The following is a 27,909-nucleotide window of genomic DNA, read 5'->3' on the forward strand; positions in this document are numbered from 1 at the left end:
TACACAAACCACCTCCCCTTTCACTCCAGCCCCTGCACACTTGGTGCTCCTTACATGGAGTCCCCTGCATTCACCTCAGCCAGTCCCAGGCTGAGCAAGGTTCTCACCCAACCCTCTGGGTTTAATTTTTAATAACATCTTTTTTTCTGGTAATAAGAGTAAAATATGGCTAATCACATGAAAAGATGCTCAACTTCAGTGGTTAAATAAATGGAGATTAAAATTCACAAGAAAGCTCAGAAATGCAAAAAATAAAAAATAATGCCATATTTTTACTTTACAAAGGGGCAACTGTGGCTAACAAATCTGTTTAAAGGGCCGCCTGGGTGGCTCAGCTGGTTAAGTGTCCGACTTCAGCTCAAGTCATGATCTCATGGTTCATGAGTTTGAGCCCCGCATCAGGCTCTGTGCTGACAGCTCAGAACCTGGAGCCTGCTTCCCATTCTGTGTCTCCCTCTCTCTCTGCCCCTCCCCTGCTCATACTTTGTTTCTCTTTCTCTCTCTCTCAAAAATAAATAAAACATGTTAAAAAAAAAAAAAAGGAATATTCTTTGTTGAAGGAATGTTGCCCCTGTGTGCCCCTCTCTGTTTAGTATTCTCTTGCTTTTATTTATTATTTTACTTACTCACTACTATGCATGTACTTGTTAATATTTAACTAGCTCACCAGAAGGAAAAAATAGCCCTGATAGCATTTGCCAGTTTGTTCCAAGCGGTTACAACCAGCTCCAGCACAGCAATCACTACATGTATTCCTAACAACATATTTATCTTTTCATGTTTTTGAACATTATATAAGTGGCATCATTTATGCAAATGGTATGTATTTGTGTGTGTGTGGCTTATTTGCACAAAGACTGTATAGTATTCACTGTTAATGCTGAACATTTGGGTATGCGCATCAACTTTGCAAGGGAATGTCACAGTTTTCTGATGTGGTTATTCTAATTTACACTGACAAAATAGCAGTGTCTGAGAGTTCCTTTTTGTTTTACGTACTCACCAATTCTTGATGTCAAGTTTTTATTTTATTTCAATTTTCTTTTAAATTTCTTCTTTTTTTAACTTTTTTAATGTTTATTTAAACATTAAAACTTGTGAACCGTGAACCTTGAGATCATGACCTGAGCCAAAGTCTGATACTTAACCAACTGAGCCACCCAGGCGCCCCTCAATTTTTTTTTAAGGTGTGTGTGTGTGTGTGTGTGTGTGTGTGTGTGTATTTTTATTTCATTTCATTTCATTTCATTTCATTTCATTTCATTTCATTTCATTTCATTTCATTTCATTTCATTTCATTTCATTTCGACTCTGCCCAACATGGGGCTTGCACTCACAACCCTGAGATCAAGAGTCACATGCTCTACCCACTGAGCCAGCCAGGCACCACTGAGGTCAAGTTTTTAAATGTTTGCCAGTATAGATGTGAAATAGCATCTCATTGTGAACTTTAATTTGCATTTTTTGTTTGACCATCTTGTTATAAATGCCTATTTATGCCTTTTGCCCATTTTTCTATTGGGACTTTTTGTGTGTGTGACTTTTCAGGTTTTCTTTTATGTTTCTTTGTTTAAAATATAAAATACAGGGGCATCTGGGTTGCTTAGTTGGTTAAGCTTCTGACTTTGGCTCAGGTTGTGATCTCACAGTTCATGAGTTCTAGCCCTGCATCCAGCTCTCTGCTGTCAGCACAGAGCCCTCTTCAGATTCTCTGTCTCCCTCTCCCCCTGCCCCTCTGCCCCCCTCTCTCAAAAATAAATAAACATTTTTTTTAAAATTGAAAATAAAAGAAAATATAAAGTACAAATCCCTTTCACTTTGGAGCTTGTCTTTTTACCATTTTTCTTAGTGGGGTAGAACCTAGCAATCTTTTCCTTTTTGGTTATGCTTTTTGTGTCTAGTTTAAGAAATATTCTCTGTACGGGTCATAAAGATCTTCACCTATACTTTCTTCTAAGAGTTCATTTCACTCTTAAATCTTTAATCCACCTTTTTTTTTTTTTTTTTTTGGTATATGGTATAAGGTAGTATCATTTTTTTCCTTTTAGATATCCTACTGTCCCATAACCACTTATTTAACAGTCCTTTTGTTTTCTGCACCAATCTGTATTGATTGCTGTGTTATGTATAAAGTTTTCATATATGCATGGGTTTGTAGCTGGACGATTGTTCCAGTGGTCTTTCCCTAGGCCAGTGACACACTATATCCCTTCCTTTTTTCCTCCTCTAGAGCAGAATTCCCCAATCTTTAAGGGCAGACTGTGAAATGACTTCCTTCCAAGGAGTACAATCCAGAAAGGAGCAAACAAAAGTAACTTTACAGTGGAGAGAAACCTGATATATACTACCTTAGCAGATGAAGGTCAGCATGACCAGTGATGTCATGTTGATAGTAGGTACCTTTGATATGATGGGATGAGAATGGCACTTCACTTCTGTGGTCTTCCTTTCAGAAGCCCCCAGCCTCAGTCTAATCATAAGAAAAATATCAAATCAGGGCACCCAGGTGGCTTAGTTAGTTAAGCATACAACTCTTGGTTTCAGCTCAGGTCATGATCTAATGGTTTGTGGGTTTGAGCCCTGCATCGGGCTCCACGCTGACAGTGTGGAGCCTGCTTGGGATTCTCTCTCTCTCCCTTTCTCTCTGCCCCTCCCCCACTTGCACTGTCTCTCTCTTTCCCTCTCTCTCAAAATAAATAAACTTAAAAAAAGAAAAAAAAAAGAAAAACATCAAACAAATCCCATTAAGAGACTTTGTACAAAATACCTGAGCAGTACTGCTTAAACTATCAAAGTCATCAAAATACAAGAAAAGTTTGAGAAACAGTTTTAGCCAGGAGGAGCCTAAGGAAACATGACAACTAAATGTAACGTGGTATCCTGGGTGGGATCCTGGAACAGAAAAAAGACATAAGGTTGAAAACTAGGAAATGTGAATAAAGTATGGACTTTCATTATAAACATTGTAACCAAAAGAAACAACAAAACTAAAAGGCAACCTACTAAATGGGAGAAGATATTTTCAAATGACGTATTTGATAAAGGGACAGTATCTGAAATATATAAAGGATGATACAAGTCAACACCCCCCCCCCAAATAATCCAATTAAAATTGGGCAGAAGACATGGACATTTCTCCAAAGAAGACATTCAGATGGCCAACAGACACATGAAGAGATGGTTCAGTGTCATTTATCATCAGGGAAATGCAAATCAAAACTACAATGAGATATCACCTTATATCTGTCAGGATAACTAAAATAAAAAACACAAGAAATAAGTATTGGCCAGGATGTGTAGGAAAAGGAACCCTTTTGCTCTGTGGTGGGAGTGCAAACTGGTGCAGCCACTGTGGAAAACAGTTTGGAGGTTGCTCAAAAAGTTAAAAATACAACTCCCTTACAATCCCAATAACTGCACTACTGGGTATCTATCAAAAATATACAAAAACACTAATTCAAAAGTATACATGCACCCCTATGTTTATAGCAACTTTATTTACAATAGGCAAATTATGGAAGCAGCCCAAGTGCCCATTGTAAATAAATGGATAAAGAAGAGATGGCATATATATACAATGGAATATTATTCAGCCATAAAAAGAACAAAATCTTGTCATTTGCAACAACATGGATGGAACTAGAGCATATAATGCTAAGCAAAATAAGTCAAAGACAAATACTGTATGATTTCACTCGTGTGGAATTTAAGAAACAAATGAACAAAGGAAAAAGAGCGACAAACCAAGAAAGAGACTTTTTTTTTTAATATTTTTTTATTAAAAAAAATTTTTTTAATGTTTATTTTTGAGATAGAGCCGGCAGGAGGCAGAGACAGAAGAGATCACAGAATCCAAAACAGGCTCCAAGTTGTCATGTCAGCACAGAGCCCAATGCAGTGCTTGAACCCACAAACCAGGAGATCATGATCTGAGCCGAAGTCAGACACTTAACCAACTGAGCCACCCAGGCTCCATAACAGACTCTTAACTATAGAGAAGAAACTGATTGTTATCCGAGGTGAGGTGGTAGGTAGATGGGTGAAATAGGTAAGGGGACTAAGTAGTGTACTTGTGATGAGCACTGGGGGATGTATGGAATCGATGAATCACTGTATTGTACACCTGAAACTAGTATAACATTGTATGTTAACTATACCATAATTAAAAATTTAATAATAGATAAATAAAATGTCACCAAATTGAACATTAAAAAAAAACAAACCCTGATGTATTATTATTTATGGTAAACATACCATACTCATGTAAGCTATTAATAATACAGGAAATTGGAATTGGGTATGGGTATATGGGAATTCCATACTGTCTTCCCAACTTTTTTGATAATCTAAAACTATTCTAAAATTTAAAATTTATTTTTTAAAAATCAGCAAATGCATTTGTTCTGAAAACTTTTAATTGAAACTAATTGCTACTTTCTTAAAAACTCTTGAGTTGAGAGTTTCTGAGTTGAATGACCTTTGTCAGGGTCACAGGATCAACCGTTTTCCAGTTCTTCGATTGGCTGTTCTGTGAGGCAGAGGTGATGTCTGCTTGGGCAGGAAGGAATACAACTCCCAGAGTGCCCCTGTGCGGTTGTTAGGAGCAACCAAAGAATGCAGACTAACAGCCCTGCTGGAGTCAGGATTAAACAAGGACTGACTGCCTTGCAAGCCAGCCATGGGTCAGGATTATTACTCTGTGCTTCAGATCACTCGCAATTCAGAGGATGCCCAGATCAAGAAGGCGTAAGTTGGGATGGGAGTGAGGCTTTAGGGGTGTGCTGGGAAGGCCCCACCTTTATCTTTTCCAAACTGAGCTTTCTTGCACAGCCAAGTGCAGGCAAGATAAACCTTGTTCTTCTGTTGCTTCTTGCATACATACTTACAACCTGGGTTTGGCCTGAGTCAGAGTTCCCAATCCATCATCCTTAACCCCCTATGCCCTGTTTCCCTTCCTGGGTGCCCTGGTTTTCTTAGCAATAAAAATGGGGACAAAGAAGGCATTTGAACTTTTTCCTTTGCAGAACCAAAGGATTAAGAACAGGAGAGTGACCTGGCCAGATGGATGTGTTTCAAATTTTATTCTGGCCGTCATACGAGTTTTTTTTTTTTTTTTTTTCAAGTAGGCTTTTTTTTTTTAAGTTTATTTATTTATTTTGAGAAAGACAGAGACAGCATTAGTGGGGGGAGAGGGGGGTGTGGGCGGGGGGTGGTGGTGGACAGAGACACAGGGAGATGAGAATCCCAAGCATGCTTTTGCACTGTCAGCACGGAGCCCAATGTGGGGCTCAAACTGGAAACACTGCAAGAGTTGAAACCAAAAGTTGGACACTTAACCTACTGGGCCACTCAGGCACCCCAAAGTAAGGTTTTTAAAAAATGTTTGTTTATTTTTGAGAGAGAAAGAGAGAAGCAGGGGAGAGGGGAACAGAGGACCTGAGAAGCAGGCTCAGTGCCGACAGCAGCAAGCCCCATGTGGGGCTTCAACTCATGAACCTTGAGATCATGATCTAAGCCAAAGTCGGGTACTCAACCAACTGAGCCACCCAGGCACCCCAAAGTAGGTTTCTTCTTAAGTAGCCTTCACGCCCAGCTCAGAGCCCAACATAGGGTTTGAACTCACAACACTGAGATCAAGACCTCAGGGTCTTGATCTGCAGGGCTTGACTCACGAACCATGAGATCATAACCTGAGCAGAAGTCAGACGCTTAAGCAACTGAGCCACCCAGGCACCCCTGTTTCAAACAATAGTTCTTAACCCTCCTCTCTTGTAACAACTCTAAGAGATGAGTCATGTATAACACAGTCTCCCATATGGGAGTAACTAGATTTTGACAAAACAAAACAAAACAAAACAAAAATGCTGGGGCACCTGGGTGGCTTAGTTGGTTAAGCATCCAACTTCATTCAGCTCAAGTCATTATCTCATGGTTCATGAGTTGGAGCCCCACATCGGGCTCTGTGCTGACAGCTCGGAGCCTGAAGCCTGCTTCAGATTCTGTGTCTCCCTCTCTCTCTGCTCCTCCCCTGCTTGCACTCTGTCACACTCTCTCAAAAATAAATTCACATAAAATTTTTTTTTAAATGCTAAATGTATATAATGAATAGAAGCACCACAATGATTCCTAATTGCCTAGCTATTAACCTCAGTAGCTCTCATTAAGCCTACCCTGCTGCATCCAAGCTGTGACTCCACTCCATCTTGCCCACTCAGGGAAACAGAGTGAGGGCACTGCAGGGCAAATCTTAAAACCACTCAAGTTTAGGGGTGCCTGGTTGGCCCGGTTGAGCATCCAACTCTTGATTTCGGCTTGGTCATGATCTCAGGGTCATGGGATCAAACCCCCTGTTGGTCTCTGCACTGGGTGGAGAGCCTGCTTAAGATTCTCTCCCTCTGCCACTGCACCCCCCCCCCCCAACACACTCTCTCTCTCTCACTAAAACAAATGAGACAAAAAACTCCACGGAAACCACTCAAGTTTATATGAAAAATAAGGCTCTTCTCAAACCTACTTACCTTTCCTTATTGATAGAACTTACTTGGAATTCTCCCCATACCTGACTTTGACCTTTGTAACGGAGAGGGCTAGTTTCAGTGTCTCAGGGAAGTGATGACAATTGTCTTTAAGTTTCTGAAAGTAGACAATGTAGATAATCTCTGTAAGGCCTCCAGGGGCCGAATCAGAACCTTCAGAGTCATAGGACAGCAGATCTCACTCACTAAGATGAGATGTTGCTTAAAAGTCAGAGGGGTCCCACGGTGAGATGGGCTGCCTTGTGGGACAGTTAGTTCGTGTCATTCATTACCTCACTGCTGCTCAGTGCTAGGCACCAGGGACACAGAGAAGTAGACACAGCAACTCAAGGAACCCAGGCTAGTGGGAGAGACAAACCAGTCAACAAACAACTGGAGTGCCAAGTGCTAAGTTTAGTGATCAAAGGCACTGGGGACTCGGGAAGGGGAGTCTAACCTAGAATGGAGACTGCAGTCAGGGAGGGCATCCTGGAGGAGTTGAGCCCTGAGCTGATTGTTGAAAGATGAATGAAAATGTGCCAGGGGGAGATGGGAGGGTCTGGAGAGTGGTGGGTGTTACAAGGGATGGGAGTAGAATGTCAGAGACCTGAGCAATGCATTGTAGGGAGTTTGGAGCCTGGCCAGAAGGGCAGGAGAGGCCATGGGAGTGGGGAGGGAGAGCTGTGAGTGAAAAGGCCAGAGAAGGAAGCAGAGGCTTGAATCTTAGAGATACAGATTTTATGCTGAAGGCAAAGGGAAACCAGTGGAGGGATTTGGGCAGTGGAGTGATTTGGCCAGGGAGCATTTTAGAAGCATCAGATTAAAAAAGACAAATCAATCTGGTGGCAGCACATGGAAAGACCTGGAGAAGGAGAACACTGAAACAGGAAGCCGTGGTTCTGCAATAGTCCTCGGGATGAGGGGGCAGGAAGAGAACACTGGGGAGAAAGAAAAACTGAAATGCCCTGGTGACAGGTGGGCTGGCAATGGAGGGGATGAAGAACTTGGGAGTTGATAATGCTCAGCATTTTGGCTTCATTGCCTGGGCAAATGGGCAAAAACTTAAGGAACGAAAATGTGTTTCTGTCTGGGTTCATTGAGTTTGTGGGGCCTGTGGGACACTGGAGAGCAGATACTAAGATGGCAGCTGGATGCCAAGGTCTGGAGCTTAGTGGCCTGGTTTCAGATAGAAATTTGGGAGTGGTCAGCGAGTGAGTGATGCTCAAAGCCTTGGGATGGACGAGCTTGTGCACAGATAGTGTGTGGAGTGAGAAGAGAAACAGCGGGAGGGGTCACCAGCATGCAGGGTGTGAGCAGGGCAGAGGAAGTACACTCTGACCCAGTGGAGGGTATGTGGGGTCCGATTTGTACTGAGCCACTCAGGGGCTGTGCTGATCCCCTCCTTTGGCTCTTTCAGACCCCCTCCCTGCCTTTCTGCACCCTGCTCTCTGCGCTGGAAGCTGGCCCATCTGAACCACATCAATAGACGCCCTGGCCCTCAGACTTCCTAAATGAAAGCCAAAGAGAGCCCACAGCAGGTGATTGGCAAAGAGGAGAGTGGGGCTGGGGTATTTATTCCCAGCTCCCTTCCTCTGAGAGCCCTTCAGGTTGGGTATCCCTTAACTGAAGATGACAGCTCCTGCCAAGGGCCCCGTCCACACACACTCCTGTGGGATTTCTCCCTTCCCACTCCTATAGGCTCAGGGGTAGCCAGGGTGACTCAGGGCTCCTGGCCTTGGGCTACAGCACTGTCCAGCATGGTTATCCTCCCTACCTCCTACACTTTGGTGAGTGGTCCCTTATTAAACTCTGCACAAATCACCCAGTTCATGCCAACTCTTTCCTCTCAGAACACTGATGATACAGATTCTCAGACACAATAGGCATCGCATCACTGAGTGCTGGGATTGGGTAATACAGAAGCAGGGAAACGAATGAGTACAGAAGTGAGAGATGGTAAAGGGACCTGACGTGTGCCAGTGCCTCTCTGTACCAGGCCCTTTGACACCTTATTTTACCTGATCTTCCCAAGAAGCCTGTGTGTAAGTTCAGATATCACGACAGGATTAGATGTGCGAGAAATGTATTGGGAGAAACGTGAAGGGGGAGCAAGAGCATGCAGGCAGCACCTTCAAACCCCAGTGCAGGTCTGATACCTGTGAAAGGGGAGGAGGAAGAAATGGCTGGATGGAGAGAGCTGCAGAGTGGTCTGGAAAAAAGTAGCTGGGCTGATAGATGGGCGTCCTGAAGCAGAGGTTGTGCGTTGGAGGGGTCCTGTGTCCTAGGGGGACGCGCCAGCACCAATATCCCCACCACGCTTAGGCACTGGTTGGGGCAGCTTGGGGAAATGTAGCCTCAGCACAGACACCCAGGGCAGGCAGCTACACTTTCTACCCACTGGGTTCTGTTCAAGGGCATCTGTGCAATGCACCACCCTGGCCACCACAGCCCTGATTTTATAGCTGGCAACATCAAAGCAGTGAACAGCAGAGCCAGCTCTGGACCATGGTCTGCGCCTCAGGCCCATGTCAAATGCTATGACTTGTATGAATCCTCCCTCCTCTAGGTACCGGAAACTGGCCCTTAAGAACCACCCGCTGAAGTCCAGTGAGCCATCCTCAGCGGAGACATTCAGGCAAATAGCAGAGGCCTATGATGTGCTGAGCGACCGTGAGTGATTCCACCCATCTCCTCTGCCCCACCTCTATTTCGAGACCATTCGTTAAGTCTCTGGGTAGTAAAGCATTCCTCTTCCCTGCCTAGAGCCTGAGCAAACTTAGAAGGAAAACAGCATGAACTGCTTCTCTCCATAGTCACAAACTAAGGTTGATGCAGCGTGGAGAGCCCCTGGATTAAGATGATCTGCTCAGCCAGTGTCAGTAGAGCAGGACCTGGGCAGGTCTCCCACACTCCACACCCCACCTGTCCCCTGCAGGGGTGCACACAGTGAGATGCTTGCTGCCAAAGGAAGAAAGCGGCTGAGGCAGGCATCCCCAGTTACTCTTCCCAGATTACCAAGTAGCTCCAGTGCCACCTTTCCATGGAAGGCATGTCTATCAAGGGTCAGAGAGAGGCTGGTAATTCAAGAATCTCCTGAAACCAAAAGAGTGTAGAAAGTGATTCCCCCCCCCCCCCCCCCCCCCCCCCGCCCCCGCCACACCTCTGCCCCGGGGCACCACGTGCATGCGTGCATCCCCGAGGGCTTGTTCTGGAGACTGTAATCACAGATGCTGTGCAGAAGAATAGCCAGATCACTAAGGTTTCTCCAGTCCTGAGTTTTCAAGACTTTACAGTCCTTAGATTCTAGGCTTTGAAAGCTCTAGAACTTGGCAGCTCTAGAATTCTTAGATTGTAGAATTTCAAGGTGCTACGATTCTATTTACCCCAAATAAAACAGAAGCTACGATGATGAGTTTAGCCAAATTCTAGGGCGATAGCCTCACCCTCAGTCTCTAGATCTCTCCTTCAATCCTCTTCCCCCTGCCACCCAGCAGGTCTCCACCTTTCCCCATTCTCCTCTGTGTTATGGGATCACACCTAGATCCACCCACGATGAAATTAAACCCCTAACTTTTAGGGTCTCCCTCCAAAGAGTGCCAGACTTTAGAAATAAGGTTGGGTTTGCCCCTTCCTCTCTACCCTGTATCCACCTGCTTCCCAGCCCAGCAGCTATCTTAGTCCCTAACGCCAGCCCCCTCATCAAGGTGACACGTGTCCACAGCTGTGAAGAGAGGCATCTATGACAAGTTTGGAGAGGAGGGCCTAAAGGGCGGGATTCCTCTGGAGTTTGGATCCCAGACCCCATGGACCACTGGTTACGTCTTCCACGGCAACCCTGATAAGGTTTTCCATGAGTTCTTCGGAGGAGACAACCCCTTTGGTGGTAAGAGGCCCCACCTACCCACTTGCTTTATTGGGAAAGGATGTAGCTGTAAAAGATGCTTTTCTTTGAATCCTTTTGTTTTGTTTACTTTAAAAATATATATAATGCATGGTAAAAAAGAAATTATTAAAGAAATACATTTCAGCCTTTATTCCTTCTCCAGAAGCAGCCACTATACTGTTAACCGTTTATGTATCCTTCTGGAAAATTTCTATGCATTTATGAGCATATATTTATCTTCACCTAAGCCTTTTATCTTATGAAGGGAATGGGACCATATTGTGCACACTGATTTCTTTCACTCAGTATGCCTTGGAGATTATCTCATTATATACTATATTACATAACAGATCTACTTTACTCATTTTAATAGCTGCATTAGGTTTCATTGTACAGGTGTGTGTTAGGTAAGTATATGGATGGATGGGTGGATAATCCCAGGTCCCAGACAAACTGACCAAGAGTTGATTCCTGAGGCTCACAGTCATCTTGCAAGGGCAATTAACCTTCAGACCTGTCTTCCTGGCTCTCGTTATGCAACTCAGAGAGTCTAGATTTTCACTGCCTGACCCCCTGCAGCCCCTTCCCCTGGCTGTACTATAGCCGTTCTGCATTTCAAAAGTTCTCTCTTCCTTTTTCTGCATGTTAATAAGAAGTGGGCCACAGCCCACTGTCTCTCCCCCTCAGAGACCTCTCCCCTGTGCATTTCCTTCACCTGCCTGCCAGAAGAAGCTGAGTTGATGAACTGATAAACTCCATGTGTGACTGGAAAAAGCAAGAGACTTAGAGTCAGGCCTGTTTCAAATCCATGCACTGCCTCTTATGAGCTGTGTGATTCTGGGCAAATCTCTTCACTGCTCTGAAACCTCAACTTCCTTACTGTTAAGTGGCTGTAATAGTCCATTCCTCACACGTCACTAGCAAATGAGACAATGTTTATGAAAATGGGCTTTGCAGACTGAAAAATGCCATAACGATGGACAGGTGCATGAAAAAGAGGCAGCTCAGAGGAGCCAAACCAGAGCTTCTAGGGACATCACTTACAGGCTTTGGGGACCCTCAGGCAGTGCCCAAGACTATACTGCTACAGGACTTCACCCAGGGTATTCTTGTGTCCTGTCTCCCTGCAGGACCGAGGGACTAGACCTTCCTATGACCTGGCTGTTGGGGTGTCTACAACCTAACACAGCACAGGTGCTGGGTGAAGAAATGAATTCAGTGATACGAGAGGGGACCAGGTCACTTACAGGCCTCTTGATTAGTTACTATTTCATAGAGGGGTTTAGTGTGATGCTGCCCTGCCCTCCCCCACCTAAAGTTACTATACCATTCTAGCCTGGGAAGTTCATTCATGGCCCTAACCATAAGAGGCAGAGTACAAAAAAAAAAATCTTAATTATGATAGCGACCCCTGACTCTACAAAGCTTTCAAAGGTTTTCACACGTAGCAATAAGCATAGTGGTTAAGGGAGAGGTTCTCATAGTCAGATTGTCCTCTGTTCAGATGAGCTGCGGGACTGTGAGCCTTTTCTTTGGCCTCTCTGTCCAATAAGACAATAGTGTGAAGAACTGAAACCAGCACCTGATGCATAGTAAGCTCTCAGCAAGTTTCCACTTTCCTTCATCGTCTTGTTATTTAATCCTAATGGAAAAAGGCAGATCAGGCATTATTACCCCATCTCACAGACAGAAAAACTGAAACCAAACGACTCCATAGCACTTCAAGAGACAAAGGCTGTTTGCACTGGGATGGAAGGGCAGGGCAGCAAGAGCACTTATGGGTGTAGAGCTGGGCAGGGAAAAAAGAAATTGAGGGAAAAAGAGTTTGGGGGTATGCTGATGAACTCTCAAATTTATTAGGAACCACCCCTTCCCTACTCCCGTATCAGCTATTGACTTCACAGAAACTTGAGTATGTGGTCTTTAGAGGTGTTGTGCTGGGCTGGACAGTGAGGGAGAGTGGAGTGTGGGGAAGGGTAGGAAGGACATCCATCCCCCCAGCAAGCTAACAGCGGGAGTCATTTCTGGCATACCAGGAGCTGCCACCAGAGGGCACTCCTCTCCATCCTGAGGCAGCCAGCCTCCAGGAGTGTTTCTCCAAATTGAGGGGGAAGGGAGTCAGGAAAGTGGGGGAATATAAACGGGATGATGAAGCAATGATGAAGCAGTGGGAAGTGGCAAGCAATGATAACCATTGGATCTGCAATTTAGGACAACTTTTTGGCCTGGCCTAACAGTCTGAGTTTGCAAGGTAGGAATGGGATGCTGAGTATTACACTTGGGGACTGAAGAGGTATGTGTGGAGGGGTGTCTGTGTTTCCAAGTCCCTGACATAATCTCTCTTACTCCTCCCCTCTCCTCCCCTCCCCTCCCCTCCCCTCCCCTTTCCTCTCCTCTCCTCTCCTCTCCTCTCCTCCTGCAGAGTTTTTTGATGTAGAAGGAAGTGAGGCAGATTTGAACTTTGGGGGTCTCCGAGGCCGAGGGGTCAAGAAACAAGACCCCCCAATCGAACGAGACCTCTACCTATCTCTGGAGGACTTATTCTTTGGCTGCACCAAGAAAATTAAGATCTCCCGAAGGGTGAGTACTTGGCTTGCTCCTACTGGGGGCCACTACCTATGCCCTCCAATCCTCTGAGTCACCTCCTCCATGCCCTCACTGGAGACCTCAGGTATGGCCTCTGATAGAATCATGAAATCTCAGAATTGAAGACCTAGGATCATAGAATTCTAGAATCTGGAAGGGACAAATCTAGAATTTGGAAGGGACAATTGAGGGTATTAGCCTGATTCTTTCCCAGTGCAGGAATCCCCTCTGCAGAAGGGTCTTTCCCTTCTTCTCCTATCAGCCCCATCCCTGTGGGAAGCCGGATTCCGAATGGGAGGAGTCCCTTGTGAATTCTGCCCTCTGGGTATTACCAGACCATACCCCCAGGGCTTCATCAGTGTGTATGCCTCAGGAGTAAGAAGAAACAGTGTGGGCATGGAGGGTGCACTGGGGGATGGTCCCCAAGGGGTTTGATTGAAGACTTTTAGTGGCCCAGAGTCTAGTCCTTGGGTTGACCCTATCCTATGGCTCAGCCCTATGCTAGACACATGAGCAAAGCCTCCTCACACCTTTGTCCAGCAGAGGAGATGCCAGCTGTGGCACAGATGGCACTCATCTGGGCATGTGATTGGGTAATGGTTGGATGACATAATAGGGAATGCTCAGATATGTTGACCTCTGTGGTCTTTCTCCCTTCATGATTAAGAAACCTGCCAGCCCCTCAGGGCCAGAGCCACTGGGTTGGGAGAGAGGAACTGAGTATGTGTTCACCATGCATCTGTTAGTGGCCAGGGCTACGTGATCTAGGCCTGGAGTTGGGGGCTTGGTCAACTAATGGTGACTGCTTGGCATCTCAGGCCCTAGCCCAATGACATCATCCTAGAATCGTAAGTTCTTGGTTCCAGTAAATGGGGTGAGAATGGGGATGGCTCAGGGCAGCTTCTCCCTGTTGCTAGAAGATTGCATCTGAGCACAAAACCCCCTTGGCATCTTTCTCGTGTTAAAAGGCCAGCTGGGAAATCTGGAGCAAACCTCCCTTCTTCCATCTGGCTGCAGGTGCTGAACGAGGATGGGTACTCCTCTACCATCAAGGACAAGATTCTCACAATTGATGTGAAACCTGGTTGGAGGCAGGGCACACGGATCACCTTTGAGAAGGAAGGGGACCAGGTGAGAAGGAGGGAACTGACTAGGGTCAGTCCTAGTGTCAGTCACCCAGCCTTGCTCATGTGGTGGAAAGACTGAGGGGGAAGGAGGCAATGCTTTCCTCTGCCCCCTGACCCCAGTCTAGTAGGGAGACCAGTCTGCAGAGTCGGTGAAATGATCCCCAAAGTCCCTTACCAGGGACAGAGCCTCACAACACCTCTGTGAGTGAATAGCCCAGGGCTTTCCCCCATTTTGCAGAGTAGGAAACTGAGGCCCAGAAAGGGAAGGGATTTGGCCAGGGTAAGAGCACAAGAGCTCTTCCTGATTTTCTTCAGTGCTTCTTGAATAAAGCCCAACTATAGGAGGTATTCAGAAACCACTTATTAATAATAATTTTAATACTGCTTAATATCTTCATGATAATTACTTATTTAAATAAAAATATAAAATTATTGTTCAAGGCATGCTGTATCCTGAGGTCTGAGAAGAGGCAGAGTGATGGCATTTTCAGAGCCAAGAGAGATTAATTCCTCTGCCCATACTTCTTGCTCCCTTTCTCACCTGTGAAACATCTACTTCCAAAACACCCCTTCAGGACCCAGCTCTAAAGCTCTGGGCTCTGGGCAGCCTCCCCTGACCTCTCCACCTGGCGCAGGGCCTCTCTAATCTCCTGCCTCTGGGTTCCTTTTACCACAGTCCTGAGCATGCTGAGGACGGTATGTCTGTTCCCCCCACTAGACTGGGAGCTTCTTGCTTGTAGGGACCAGTTAGGCTCCTCTGCCCCCTTAAGAGACCTTAGCAGAAGCTTGTCAGGACAGAGGTGTGTAAGAAGTTGTTTTCAAAACTTGCAGCTCAGCATTTTACCCACCCCCTGAGGAAGCTTCTGTCCCTCTCCACCTGAGTGAATCCTGTTGGGCATGCTCCATAGAGGAGAAGTAATGGGGAGGGGGGGTGGTGCTGGATTCATTGGAGTAGGCTTCTCAGAGGAGGGGCTATGAAACCAAACTGAAAAGGTCCTTCCAGAAAACCTAGTTCAATCTCTTCATTGTTCAGAAGAAGACATGGAGACCAGTAGAGTCAGGAACTTAGCCAATATCACACAGCCGATTAGTCCTTGTCACCCCTTGCCTCCTCTGCCCAGGGCCCCAACATTATCCCAGCCGACATCATCTTCATTGTAAAGGAGAAGCTACACCCTCGCTTCCGCAGGGAGAACGACAACCTCCTTTTTGTGAATCCCATTCCCTTGGGCAAGGTGAGTGGGCAAAGTGGAGGAGGAGAAGTGGGCAGATGAGAGTGAGCAAGCAGGCCTCACTCTGCACTCCCCCCGGTGCCTATGGCGCAGGCCTTCAGAACGTGAGGAGTGCACATAGAATCTTTGTGGCTGTCTTCAGGGCCCCTCCATGTCCTCACAATCCAAACAAGGAACAGCACCAGCCTAGACTTTGCCTCCCCTCCCCCACCCTACCTGTGGGCAGTTACTCCGTCAATTCTACCACCTAGTCCCAGAGTCAGAGTCTGAGCACCTGGGTCTGCACAGCAGCCCCTTTGGTGGCCTTCCTGCCTCCTTTCCCATCTCCTCTAGGCTCTTCCCCATGCTCATCTGACTGTGCCACACGCCTGTCGGAGCATCTTCACAAGGTGTTTAAGGCCCTCCACATTCTGCCTCTGCTGATCTCATCCCCTGCACTCCAACCACCGTGCCCCTGTCCATTGGGAGCATTTTCCCACCTCCATTCTCTTGTTTGTGCTGGGCCGTCTGTGTGGAATGCTGTATATCCACCTTGTCTGACTGGCAGGATCCTCTTCACCCTCATCAACTGCTACCACCACTGTGTAGTCCTCCTGTCCCACTCCACAGTGGTTTGGGGGCCTCTCCTTGGCTCCCGCAGACCCCTTTACTTCCCTCTATCATCATCAGTCTTTCCTACCAGACCGTGAACTCCTAAGGGCAGGCAGATGCCTGGCCCGCTCCCCTGTTAGTCCCTGAACATCCTTTTGTCTGCTTGAGGCCAGGCCCAGGGCCTGGCACTGAATAAGCTCATAAAATGCCTTCTAAACAGAATGGCCATGGTTATCTCTCCTACTCCCACCTGTGGCCCTAACGTCCCTAGGCTCTGACCTGCTGCACCGTGGAGGTGAAGACCTTGGATGATCGTCTGCTCAACATCCCCATCAATGACATTATCCAGTGAGTGCATCTGCGTGGGTCCCAGTAGGCAGAAGGGCTGGCCTGGGCCTTAGAGGGTAGTGCCAGACAGGTCAGCCTGGGGTAGTTCAGTCCTCACCAGCAAGGACTGAAATCCAGCCCTAACTCTGGCCAAGCTGCATTCACCTGGTAAATGGAGTGCCTTTTTCTAACTTGCACGAGGCCGCTACAGAGCCCAAAGATTGCAGAGGCGACCTTTGTTGCCTTCCTCCTCCCGAATGTCTCATTAGTGTTCTGAGTTGTATCCCTCAAGTCCTTTACAGGAAAGGGCCTCTGTATGGGAAGCTTTACTCAGCAGCCCAGCACCCCCCCCGACCCCAACCTAGGCTGGAACCTCTATTCCTGGAACCTCCAGTGTAAATGGTTATCAGGGGGCAGGCTGTCTGAATAAGCTGGTCTTCTCTCTCCTGCCACACGATTCTGGCTGAGAAGAGCCACCTGGTGGAAGCTGGACTGACTGCCTCAAGCCTGAGGTTGTGTGAGCACGGGCAGCATGGGATCTGTCAGAGAGCAGTGTTGGGGGGCCCTCTCATTTCCCTTCTTTCATCCTCCCCTGTCTCAGTCCCAAGTACTTCAAGAAGGTGCCAGGTGAGGGGATGCCACTGCCTGAGGACCCCACTAAGAAAGGGGATCTCTTCATCTTCTTCGACATCCAGTTCCCCACCCGCCTCACACCCCAAAAGAAACAGATGCTGCGCCAGGCATTGCTGACATAACTCTGGTGAGCTGAGGGCTGGAGCAGAGGAGGGGAGGAGAAGGCCAGCTGGGCCTTATCCCATTCCTGTCCCAGGATGTGCAGGTGAGCCAGCCCACTGCACAGATGTGACATGAGGATGGGACAGCCTGGGGTTTTTAAAGTGACACAATAAAGATTTCCTATCTTCCAACTGTACCCAGGAGACTGTGTTGGAGGGAGAGGAGCCTCATATATTGCTTCTTGTGGAAAAGGGGGAGGGGCATGGCCCAGAAAGCCTAGAACCTGGGTTCCTGTCCAGATTTTGTAAGTGTGGCCAGGTCCCTGAAGGTTCGGAGCCTGTGTGCTCCCCTTGATAGAGTGGGGCAGACCTGAGTGACCTCTGTGGGTCCCCACCCTGCTCTGATTTCTCATGACACAAAGTCTTTAGCAGGGGCAGTCTCTAGAATGTGATATGGTCATAGTGTAGATAGGAAGCACAGAGAAGAAAACACTCGTCAAGGCCACACAGGGCAAAGATGTCATCAGAACCTTGAAGGCCACTTCCCAGATTCACCCTGCTTAGAGGTAGCACAAAGGACACAGTGCTGGAAATGGTTTTGGTTTCTACCTCGCAACCTCACTTCTCATCTATGCAGTGGGTCTTGGACTGACTCTAGGTGGGGTGGTATGGGAGGCAGAACTGGGTTCTGCTTCTGGCCCTGCCACTGACCCCCCTGGATGTTACTGCTTATAAGCCTCCTGCAGGCTGCTTATGAGGATTGAGTCATTGTGGTGAACATGCTTGGTGAATTCACTGCTTAGATCTCAGGGTTCCAGGATTGTTGCTGATGTGGCCTCCAGACTCAGCTGGGCCTATGCAGACCACACTTGCTTTCCTGACCTGCATTCCATCAGTCAACAACAGTGTGGCATGCACCTCTCCTGTGCCAGGGCAAAGACTCCTCTCTTTCAAGTCTGGGTTTGGGCTAGGATAGATCTAATCTTATGAGTACGTGGCCACTTTTGTGGAATGACTTCAGAGGTAATAGAAAAGGCCCCCATATTGTCCATATTGGATTCCCCCATTCAAAACATTCTTTGCTCAAGGTTTTTTCTTTCTTGAACATGGGGCTTGAATTCACAACCCTGAGATCAAGACCTAAGTGGAGATTGAGAGTCATACGCTTCACCGACTGAGCCACCCAGGCACCCCTTAACGTTTTTTCTTAAATGGGGACTGGGTAGCACCTGTCAGCCATTTTGAAATCATCAGGGAAAATGTGGCAGGAGCCAACTTTGAGACATGGAGTCTGGACCAGGGTTCTAGGAAGCACCTGTGCAGCCCGTAAGACATGTAGGCCTTGGAGTCAGATACACCTCAGGTGTATGCTCTTTGGCAAATCACTTTGCCTTTCTGGACCTGTTTCTTACAGCAAAGATTGCAAGCCTGATCTTGCAGGCCTTCAGGAAACCAGATGAGGAGTGAAGCCGACTCTGCCCTGAGGCACGGCCTAGGTGGAAGAGTGGTGGTAGCTGCCCTGTGCTGAGAGCAAGTGGGTGCAAATCCTAGCACCCAGGTCTCCTCTAAGCCAGTAGGAAAGCCTGCCTCTAGCCTCTTCCTCATGGCAATGCTCCGAAGGAAGCGTAGTCTTAGGCCTGATGAAAGATCTTTGTGAAATTCCTATTACCTTGGTGATCTTCAGTGCTACCTCATCTGGCAGGCAAGGCAGGGCCTGTCATATGTCCATTTTATAAGCTGTGAGGACCAGTTATTAGTGAGGCTACTGGTAATGTTGTTCCATGGTTCCTGCCACCTGCCCCAGCTCCTCACTGTCCCAGGATCATGCCCAGAACCATGATGGAGTCTGGTGGCCTTGTGTCCAAGTGTCTGGGACACAAGACTGATAAACGAATCAGATGACTGACATGCCTAAGGCAACAAATTGGCCCGGTTTCCTCTGGTATAAAACAGTAGCCTGCTTTATAGGACTAGTGTGAGAATTAAGGTGCATGAAGTGCATTGACCATGTCGGTCCTCTGTTTATGTTGACTCCCTGCAGCCCAGGAGAGCAGGCCCACTGGGCTGCCTACCACCTTCGCCTTGGCTCACCTTGTGGCACCCAACCCCGTTCCTCTTGGGGACTATGAGACCCCAGCTCAATTTGTCAGATGTTACAAAGTACGGTGAGGAATCCTGGGCCCTCTTTCCTTCTCCAGGACTCTCATTTCCTGGACCCCTTGCCAAAGCTCTGAAGGGCTGAGCCTCCAGCTCTGACCAATGGGGAGGAGCAGTAGCATCAGCTGCTTGAGGCTGTGGGAAGAGGGAGACCACATTCTCTGAGCCTGGCTCTACAGCTGTTTGACATTCTGAAGGACTCCAGCTCTGGTCCCTGGTGAAGAGGCACAGTGGGGCAGAAAGGAGTCTGAGTCCTAGTCCCAGACTTCAGTTTCTTTCAATAGCTATAAAATGAGCCTGGGTGGCTTAATTCTAAGGGCCTGCTTCTGCATGAGATGCCTCAGGATTCTGGGACTTCAGAGTCCCCTACCCCTTGAAACAGATATAGAATCTGCTTTCCTGCCTCTGTGGACAGCTGGTAGGAACAGGGACAGGGAGGCTGACACCCTGTGCAGCCTAAGCCCTGGTTTGGCACTGCCTCCTTGGGATCTCCAGCCTAGGGAAAGGGTGAGTGTCCAAATGAAAGTATCCTCAGACTGAGGCCTCATATTTTCCTTGCACCCTGTCCCACCCAGTGCAGTAAGAATGCCACCTTAAGGGTGTGACTATGGAGGATGAGAAGCAGCCAGACTTGTCCTCATGAGGTCTGGGACTTTGGAGAGGAAGTTTCCCATTTGTAGAATGGAATAAAAGAAGTCCACAGCATCTAAGATTCCCAAGTTCCTCTAAATCTTCCAGTGAACAAGGAGATGTCGGGCAGACAGTAGTACACTAATTTTGCAGATCAGTAGGCCTGGGGCCAGCTGGAGCACCAGGCACTGGGTGAGTGGAAGCTCAAGTGTCCTAGTGAGAGTGAAGCTGTGACTCCCAGCTGCTCCCTCACTTACCACCTAAGCCCCAGGCCTGGTCTGGAAAGACAAATGAACTAGATGACCTCCACGGGCCCCAGAATGGATGCTGGAAGCGGAAGGTGGGGCAGACCTCCCTTTCTAAGTCAGGTGGCTGCTCCGCTGTCTACCAGGTGCCAGAAGGGCCCACTGAACCAAGACCTCTGGTAACAGCTATGAGAGAAGGAGGAGACACAAGGTTGAACCTGTTTTATGGGGGACATGCTGGCTGGGACTAGGGGCAGAACAAAGAGTTGGGCTTAGCTTTTCAAGGGATTGAAGGCTTGGGATCCTGGCTAGTTCCAGGCCTCCCACAGTGTCAACTGGGGTCAACTCTACTAGGACTGGGAGGCAACGGGGAGATGGGGTAGGGGAGAAGGGGTAAGAATGTGGGGACAGGAGAGGGAGGTGGTGGGAAAGGGAGTGGAAGGAAGGGGTGAGGAGAGAGGGAAGGGAAGCAGGGCTTGGCTGGAGCTGGAGCCAGAGCCAGAGCCAAAGCCAAAGCCAAAGCCAAAGCCGGAGGTGGTTGGGTCAGCAGCAGGAGACGCTCAAAAGGGAGCCTCCTGGGAAGTGCAGGCTGCCATGAGAGCCCGTTTGAGCTGCTCATAGGTGACAAACATCACCACGTTCCAGGAACCCAAACGGAGAAAGGAGGGCATGAACCTAGAAGGCAGAAAACACAGGTCACAGGGGGCACCTTGGCAACTCCTGAGGGCACTTCACCTCCCACTCACCCCAGTGGGCCATGGTATCCAATCCAACCTAGTTGCTCTGTCCCAAAGGAGGTTGTGAGGGCCCAGGGTGAACAGAGCCCCACAGCCATGCGGCTCTGAGCAAGAATCTTCTGTGAGTCTCCATTTTAATACCCATAAGGTAGGAATGACAACTCTGGGAGGAACTAGTTAAGAGCATGAGGGAATGCCAGTGAAATACTAACACCAGGATCAGAATAGTTTGACACCTGGTTGCTAGTCAGTTCCAGGTGGTTCTTTCCCACCTGTGTGTAGGTATGGATAGCTAGGAGGCTCGGGACTGGGTGGGGTGGATCAGAGGCTCACCCTTTGTAGAAGGCTCGGGGACCCTCCTTGTGGAGCATGGTAAGGGCACAGTGGCCAGCGCTGCTGTACTGGCCCGGGGCAGAGTTCATGTATCTCGTCTTGACCACATCGACAGGGGAGGCGATGACAGTGGTGCAGAAGCCTGCCCCAAAGGCGGAAGTGAAGTGGCAAGGGAGGTCATCTGCCAAGGAGGAGCAGGAGAGGCAGTCAGGACTCCTTACCTCATCATTCCAGAAGGGAAGAGATTATCAAACTAACTTAGGGGTTTTCTGGTTTTAGAGAAAGAGATGCCAGTGGGGATCTGTCCTGATGACCTAAAAGTCATTTAGCCTAGAGTCTAGCCTCAGTACCTCAGTGTGCAGTGGGAGTTTCATCCCAGCTGGCTTCACTATGGTAAATCTAAACTCACTCCACAAGCATAGGGGAAGGAAGATGAAAAGATGTGAGACTCAGGCAACCAGACCCTCACATCTGATCCTAGGTTGGGGGAAGGGCAAGACCCAGAACCATTTATACTAACTCACCTGTCATGAGGTTGGCTTTCAGGAGGGCGTCCTTGATGAGATCGTAGGTCACCAGCTCAGCACAGTTGACAATGGCATTACGAGCAACATTGGGAGAGGTCCCTACAGGAGGAAAAAATACTGATGTGACACCAGACATTAGAAGAGGAGGAAGATAGGGAAGAAGAAACACCTGGTACACACCTTTCCAGAGTCCCCGGAACCCTTCCTCTCGGGCAATGGTCTTGTAGGCATCGACAGTGCTTTGGTATCTCCGGCCACTTCCAGCCCGGGCCTGAGCTTGGAATCGGACCTTTACTACATCTGTGGGCTGGGCCACAGCCACAGCCAAGGCCCCTGTGGTGCTGCCTGCCAGGAGGCGGCTCCCGATGCCGGCATCTGTGGAAGAAACATGGGGGGTCAGTGCCCAGCTGGGATTGTACTAATTTTCCACCTCTCTTCACTAAAAATCACCTCATCACTGTAATCTCTTGACTTTTGGGAATAGGATTCAGATAAGCTCTTGCTCTAAAAACTCCTTGCATCAAACAAAATAACACCTTGAATGTCTACTACTTGCTACGCAATGGGACATAGCAAGGAGTGGGACAAAATGAGACCTAGCTCAACAGGGTAAGTCACAATCATTTCCACCTGACAAGTGAAAACCCAAGGCTCAGAGAGAAGTGGCCTTCCAAGGCCTTAGATTCATAAGACTTGGGTTCGCATGCCAGATCTATTTCTCCTTGCCATGTTATCTCAGGAAAAGTTAACCTTTTGATCTGGGTTCTCAGTTTTCACATATGTAAAAAGGAGGTGGGCATAGCATGCGAGGAGGTAAAATGGAAGAGTGCTAGCTTTGGAAGCAAAAGTCCTGGGTGTGTTTTCTGGCTCCTCATTGTGTGCTCTTGGCCAAGTACTTTCCACCCAGCAAGGCTCAGTCTCTTCATCTCTAACATGGGGATGATACCACCTACTCTCAGAGTAGTGGTGGGGACTGTCATGGGATGATGCCCTGCACAGAACCTGGCACAGCCCAGGTGCTCAAGAATCATTAGGAGAATCAAGGTGCCTTCCAGTTCTCAGTTCCTCTGATCCTCCTAGGGGTCTTAGAGCCTAAAGAAGCTATGTAGCAAATCATCAATCAAGGATGATTTGATTGGACTGGTCATCACCAAGGAGAAAAGGTCAAGGGGCCCATGGCCCAGCTCCACACTCACGCTCAGAACCCTTGGTGTAGAACTGCTTGACAGAGTCGTAGAGGCCGATGCGGACAGAAGCAAAGCTCATCTGGCGCTGCAGGCCAGCGACCAGCCCATTGTAGAGGCTGCGGGGGCCCTCGGTGCGCACCATGGTCAGGATGGTGCCCAGCACGCCACGGTACTGGGCGCTGGCTACGGCCCGCGCTGGTCCCTGCCTTTCTCCTTGGATCTGCAAGGCCAAGATGGGTGGTTATAGGGGTTGGCAGGTTGCCCTCCCCATCTCCTGCCATCCCTATGCTCCAAAGTTTACACAGTCCCAAACACCCCACTGGCCCTTAAGGAGTCTATATCTTGGGGCAGAGTAGACTAGACAACATTGGGAACCGCAGGCTTTCTGCCCTCACCTGCAGCCGGACTTTAGCGGTGTCCAGAGGAAAGGTGATGAGATCTGCAATGCAGGCAGCTGTGCCAGCCCCCAGGAACTTCACAGTGGCAGTAGGGGGTACATCTGTAGCCTTGAACCCAACCATAATGCTGATTTCCTCCTCTCTCCCAGGAGATGGAGAAAGATGGAGAAGGGGGCACCTTCGGTCAGCAACAAGACGAGATAGAGGAACTCTGCCGGAATCTAAGCCAAGGAGAGAGAAGCCCCATTAGCAGCAGCATGCACAGTCCCTCCCTGCTTACCACCCCACCCCCACCTTCCCTGACAGCACCACTTCCCTAAGCAAGAACCAGAGCAACCTCATGAAGGAAAACAGGAGTGAGCTCTGGAGGTACTCAAGTAGGGGCTAGAGAAGCAATTCCTGCCTGAGGAGAACACATTTTGTGAAGAGCCCTCTCCCTTTTACTATAGGAAGAGTCTGGATCAGGGCTATCTTAGTGCTGACAAACTGGCACTGACTCATCCTTTTGTCTGCTGGGTGCAGAGATTTCACTGATGATACCGGCATGCCTACTTCTGCAGATCTGTCTGAAGGACAGGCAGAAGTGGGGAAGAGGTTTCAGTCAGACCAAGATCTGAAAGGCACAGGCTCATAGGCTTATGCCCTGGATTTCTTAAGTAGGAGAGGTTCCTATGGGTCTCAAATTATCTAAGTCTAGAAGAAAAGGAATGGAGAAGACCAGTTCAGTCCCTTCTCAGCCCACTCTAATTCTCCTCCTCAGCCCCACACAACTTGGGCTCTCTAGAGTCATTCTTTCAACAAGACTGCTTTGCTGGGCACTGGCTCACTGAGATGCAGGAGACAATATCAACCCTAGATGGGGCTTACTGTCTGGCACAGGGGATGGGCAGGTGATTCAAGCTACATTTGGGGCTTGCAGGACATACTCTCAAAATGCAGAGGGAACAACTAACTCCATCAGGAGAGAGGTAATATTTAGCTGGGCCTTGAGGGATCCTGGACAACTCTCAGGGCTGAAAGTAGGTACATAAGACACTGGACTCCCCCCCCCTGGCCTATTGTGTGACCCAGGGAAAACAGTCTCCCTCTCTAGCCAGTTTCTTCTCCTTCAACAAAGGGGATCCACATCTTCACCACAGGAGGGGCAGGGATAGGGAGGTGCAGATCAGAGCTACAAAGACACAGGAAACCAAAAGCTCCATTTTGTTCTCAGAGTTGAACAACACCCTTCTCTGCGGCCTCTGCTGCCCTTCCCCGGGGAGGAAGTGAGCCCAACACCCCAGTGGGGGAGGTGACCTGCTTCTCTCTCCCCTGAGCTCACTTCTCTCACTTCACTTCACCAGGAGCAGCTGCTCTGAGCCTAGCCTGATTGGTCGCCCATGTCGCTGGGGCCATAAGGAAAATGCTGGCCAGCAGAGGGAGGATGTGGTTGGAGTCAGTTGTGAACACAAAGACCCATGGAAACAAACAGTTCACAGCTTCTTCCTCCTGAGCTTCTCTACTCCAGGCGTCTGGGACCAACAGGGAAATCCAGAGGCTACTCACCACTCAGTTGCATCCGGATCTACTATAGGCCAGGTCCTGGCCTTATTGGAGTTTCCCTGGAGTCTGGCCCACATGAGGCTCAGTGAAGATTGGTACTCACATGGCAGAGCGGGTTGATGAAGGAGCTCCAGACTCCCCAGCTTCCCTGTTCTGACATATCTATCTATCCCCCAGAACTTGTTGGATACATTCCCCATCCCACTGCCCGGGGCACTCTATTAGCTCATTTACTCTTCAGAGCTGCCCTGTGAGGTGGCTGCCTTATTTCCATGTTACAGATGAGGGAACTTGGTAAGAGCCACAGCTACAGCCTCCAAAGCTTATTAGATTTGCTCTGAACTGGTGTCCAGAACATTTCTCTCCTGCTGTTTTCTCAGCCCCCGGCACAGGCAGGGCTTTTAACAAGAAAGTCTAACACCCAAGTTCTCTCATGCCAATTAAAAAAAAAAAAAACTTAAATTTTTAGCTTTTTTTTTTTTAATTATTTATTTTTGAGAGACAGAGCATGAGTGGGGGAGTGACAGTGAAAGGGAAACACAGAATCCGAAGCAGGCTCCAGGCTCTGAGCTGTCAGCACAGCTCAAGCCCACAAAACCATGAGGTCAAGACCTGAGCTGAAGTCGGACGCTTAAATGACTGAGCCACCCAGGCGCCCCACTCTCATGCCAATTTGATAGTTCTGAGAAGGTTCAGGCAAAGAATGTCCCTTCTCTGGGCATCAGAGACCTGAAAAGTGAGTCTATCGTGTCCTGACCTTGAGCTGGGTCACAGTGTTGTGAAGGCCAGAGAATAAGGCCTAGCCTCTGTCCATCTCAAAGACAAATGCACAGAGGCTCAGTTGCCATTTTGAATGTTGCTTTGGGTTTGTCAGGTCTTTTAGAGGTTGAGTATGGGGGCTATGGCCACTTGTGCTAAAGGCCCCACTAAGAAGAGAAAATAAAACTCAGGCCTCAGGAATTTGTCCTAGCTCTGCTGCTGACCCCCAGGATGACCAAGGACTAATCACTGTCCCATCTAGGCTTCAATTTCTTCCTTTGTAAATATGGGGACCACCATCCCTGCCTAGTCAAGATCAGCTTAAAGGATAGAATGAGACCAGGGATAAAGGAAAGTGTTTTGTGAATTCTGAAGAGCAACTTCACTGGGGTGGTGGTAGTTATTTTTGCTAATGTCCCACTGACCCCCACCCCCAGGCCAAAGCACTAGTAGGCAACAGAAGACCCTTCCCTTAGAGTGGATTCTTACCTGGCTTTGTAAGGTCTCACGCTGAGGCCTCCAAGATCAAGCTTCTCTAAAGGCATCCCATTCTTCAAAGCTGCCAGTGGCTATCATGGCCCGATCCCCTTGGTTTTCCATAGAAAATGGCTGGGAGACGAAACACCTAATAGTCATACTATGTGTCCTGTGGATGAGGGGAAAGAGGAGTTTAGAAAGGAAATATGCCTTTAAGGATCACACTCCAGCTAGAAAAGGGCCCAAGGCACACAAGCCCAGTCCTTCAGGGTGGAGGTGGGGAGGAATAGGGTCTATTTCACCCAGGGTAGCTGGGGACTAATTAAGTACACACACTGGAGGGGGGAAATGAACCCAGGAATCCCCCCTCCCCGGTCTGCTCTCTTAGTAGACACATTGACTCTCTTCCAGATTTCTGCTTTAGAGGCACTCTGTACTCTGAAGAAGCAGCCTCCCAACGCAGTCAGCAGATTCTGGTGAGTGGGAGTGTTGTTAGGCGGTCATGATAGGTCAGAGTCTAGCCGAGAATCGACTAGCACCCAGCCGCGAGCTGTGAGGAGGTTACAGGGGCTGGGAACGGGCCCTGCTCAAAACTCGGTCTCAGCCTGGGGGATGGCAAGTCATTCTGGTCGTCGCAGTCGCGCCGAAGGCCCCCACCCAAAAGCAGGGCTGGGCATCCTGGGCGAGGGGAGAGAGTAGAAGGGTGGAGGCTTAAATTATTGAGCCAATTGAAGGTGAGAGGTAAACAAAAGGGGAGAGAAAAAGAGTGAAAGAAAAGGAAAAAGAGGACAGAGAAGAAAAATTCAAGATAGGCTGGGAGAAGAAGAGAGAAATTAGAAGGAAGGGCGCGGGTCCTCGCTGCCGGGGTGGCGGGAGTGCCGCAGGTTTAGCGGGCTCAAGGCTAGGGCGGGCGGGGCCCGGGCTCACCCGGCCGAAGGGAGAACAAGAGCGTGCTGGCAACTCTGTTGTCTGTCGGCGGGCGGAGGGCGCGTGGAGAGAGCAAGGACAGTACTCAAGCCGAAAACGTGTCCGGCGAGTTTACAATGGGGTCGCTGGAGGCTGCCGCGCTTTAGGTCTCGGGGGCGGGGCCTGCGGGGCTGGGCGGGGCCTCTAGTTACCGCCTTTCGGCAAGGGCCGTCCAGCGAAAAGTTCTGTGCGCGCCTTCCTCCACTCCCATTTCCGTGCGGGCGGATCCCCGCGTCCATCGCGTCTCGTCACACATTCCCGTTCCGCCAACCTCTTGGTGAGAATGGCAAGGCGGACGCCCGGAAAGAAGCAGAAGCAGCCCAGGGTCACACACGCCTCTGCTCCCCCTGTATCCCGCTAGGGCTCTTTCTAATACAATCCAGAAACTCGGATGAGAGCGTACTCCCCCCTTTACGGGCTCTGCAACCCCTGACTCCGCAAACAGAACCCCAGCCTCCTGAGTCCTCCGCGGGGCGGGGCCTCGCGGCCGCTGGAGATTGGTTAAAGCCGCCGCGTTGCCGGAGGAAGGAGCCAATCCGAGGTGGAGCGGCAGGTGGCGGCTAACCGCCAACAGCCGCGAGGCGCCGCTGGGCTTCCGGCGTACCCCCGCGGCACTCTGGCCTTGCCCAGGGGATCCAGGGGACTTCCGATCTGGGCGGGAAGGAGGCACCCAGCGTGACGCTCCCGCGCCCATATACACCTGGGTGCGCGGGTCGGCGCCCCACGAGTGAGAAGGCGGAACAGGGCCCGGGCCTGCTGTGCGCTCAACCTGGCGATGAGAAAGTAACAGATGAGCTGAACCTGGGTCCCCTTCAGTTGGCTGGCAGTCCTGATGGGGAGACAGACACGCAAAAAACCAGTAATTGTGTCCTGTGGCTGGGACAAATAGAACGTTTGGGGAGTAGGACTCGTGTTCACCCTTGGCTTCGCCCTTTCTTCTATGTTTTTGTCCTTGT

The 27,909-nt window shown here is 49.0% G+C and overlaps 2 protein-coding genes across 2 annotated transcripts; one reads left to right on the forward strand and one right to left on the reverse strand.

Moving 5' to 3' along the window:
* Positions 1-300: 300 nt before the first annotated feature.
* DNAJB13 (DnaJ heat shock protein family (Hsp40) member B13) lies at positions 301-20,128 on the forward strand. Its single transcript, XM_015075590.3, has 8 exons — positions 301-4,746; positions 9,082-9,185; positions 10,237-10,398; positions 12,821-12,978; positions 14,002-14,115; positions 15,233-15,346; positions 16,206-16,282; positions 16,863-20,128. Exons 1-8 carry the CDS (start codon positions 4,679-4,681, stop codon positions 17,014-17,016), a joined length of 951 nt encoding a protein of 316 aa, XP_014931076.1. The 5' UTR covers positions 301-4,678; the 3' UTR covers positions 17,017-20,128.
* A 106-nt stretch (positions 20,129-20,234) lies between these two features.
* Positions 20,235-27,073, reverse strand: LOC106977990 (mitochondrial uncoupling protein 2). Its single transcript, XM_015075591.3, has 8 exons — positions 26,915-27,073; positions 26,000-26,156; positions 23,207-23,430; positions 22,821-23,031; positions 21,805-21,999; positions 21,622-21,723; positions 21,098-21,278; positions 20,235-20,702 (listed from the first exon to the last, which is right to left on the reverse strand). The coding sequence occupies exons 3-8, from the start codon at positions 23,330-23,332 to the stop codon at positions 20,588-20,590; spliced, it is 930 nt and encodes a 309-aa protein (XP_014931077.1). The 5' UTR covers positions 23,333-23,430; positions 26,000-26,156; positions 26,915-27,073; the 3' UTR covers positions 20,235-20,587.
* Positions 27,074-27,909: the final 836 nt, after the last annotated feature.

This window comes from Acinonyx jubatus, chromosome D1, assembly GCF_027475565.1.
Source record: "Acinonyx jubatus isolate Ajub_Pintada_27869175 chromosome D1, VMU_Ajub_asm_v1.0, whole genome shotgun sequence".
Taxonomy (NCBI): Eukaryota; Metazoa; Chordata; class Mammalia; order Carnivora; family Felidae; genus Acinonyx; species Acinonyx jubatus.

Coding starts and splice junctions, on each gene's coding strand:
- LOC106977990 (XM_015075591.3), bottom strand. CDS start 23,332: ATGGTTGGGTTCAAGGCTACAGATGTACCCCCTACTGCCACTGTGAAG. Junction 21,279..21,621: donor GAAAGCCAACCTCATGACAG/GTGAGTTAGTAT, acceptor CCTCCTTGGCAG/ATGACCTCCCTTGCCACTTC. Junction 20,703..21,097: donor CCCCGAGCCTTCTACAAAGG/GTGAGCCTCTGA, acceptor TCTGCCTTCTAG/GTTCATGCCCTCCTTTCTCC.
- DNAJB13 (XM_015075590.3), top strand. CDS start 4,679: ATGGGTCAGGATTATTACTCTGTGCTTCAGATCACTCGCAATTCAGAG. Junction 9,186..10,236: donor CTATGATGTGCTGAGCGACC/GTGAGTGATTCC, acceptor ACGTGTCCACAG/CTGTGAAGAGAGGCATCTAT. Junction 15,347..16,205: donor ATCCCATTCCCTTGGGCAAG/GTGAGTGGGCAA, acceptor TAACGTCCCTAG/GCTCTGACCTGCTGCACCGT.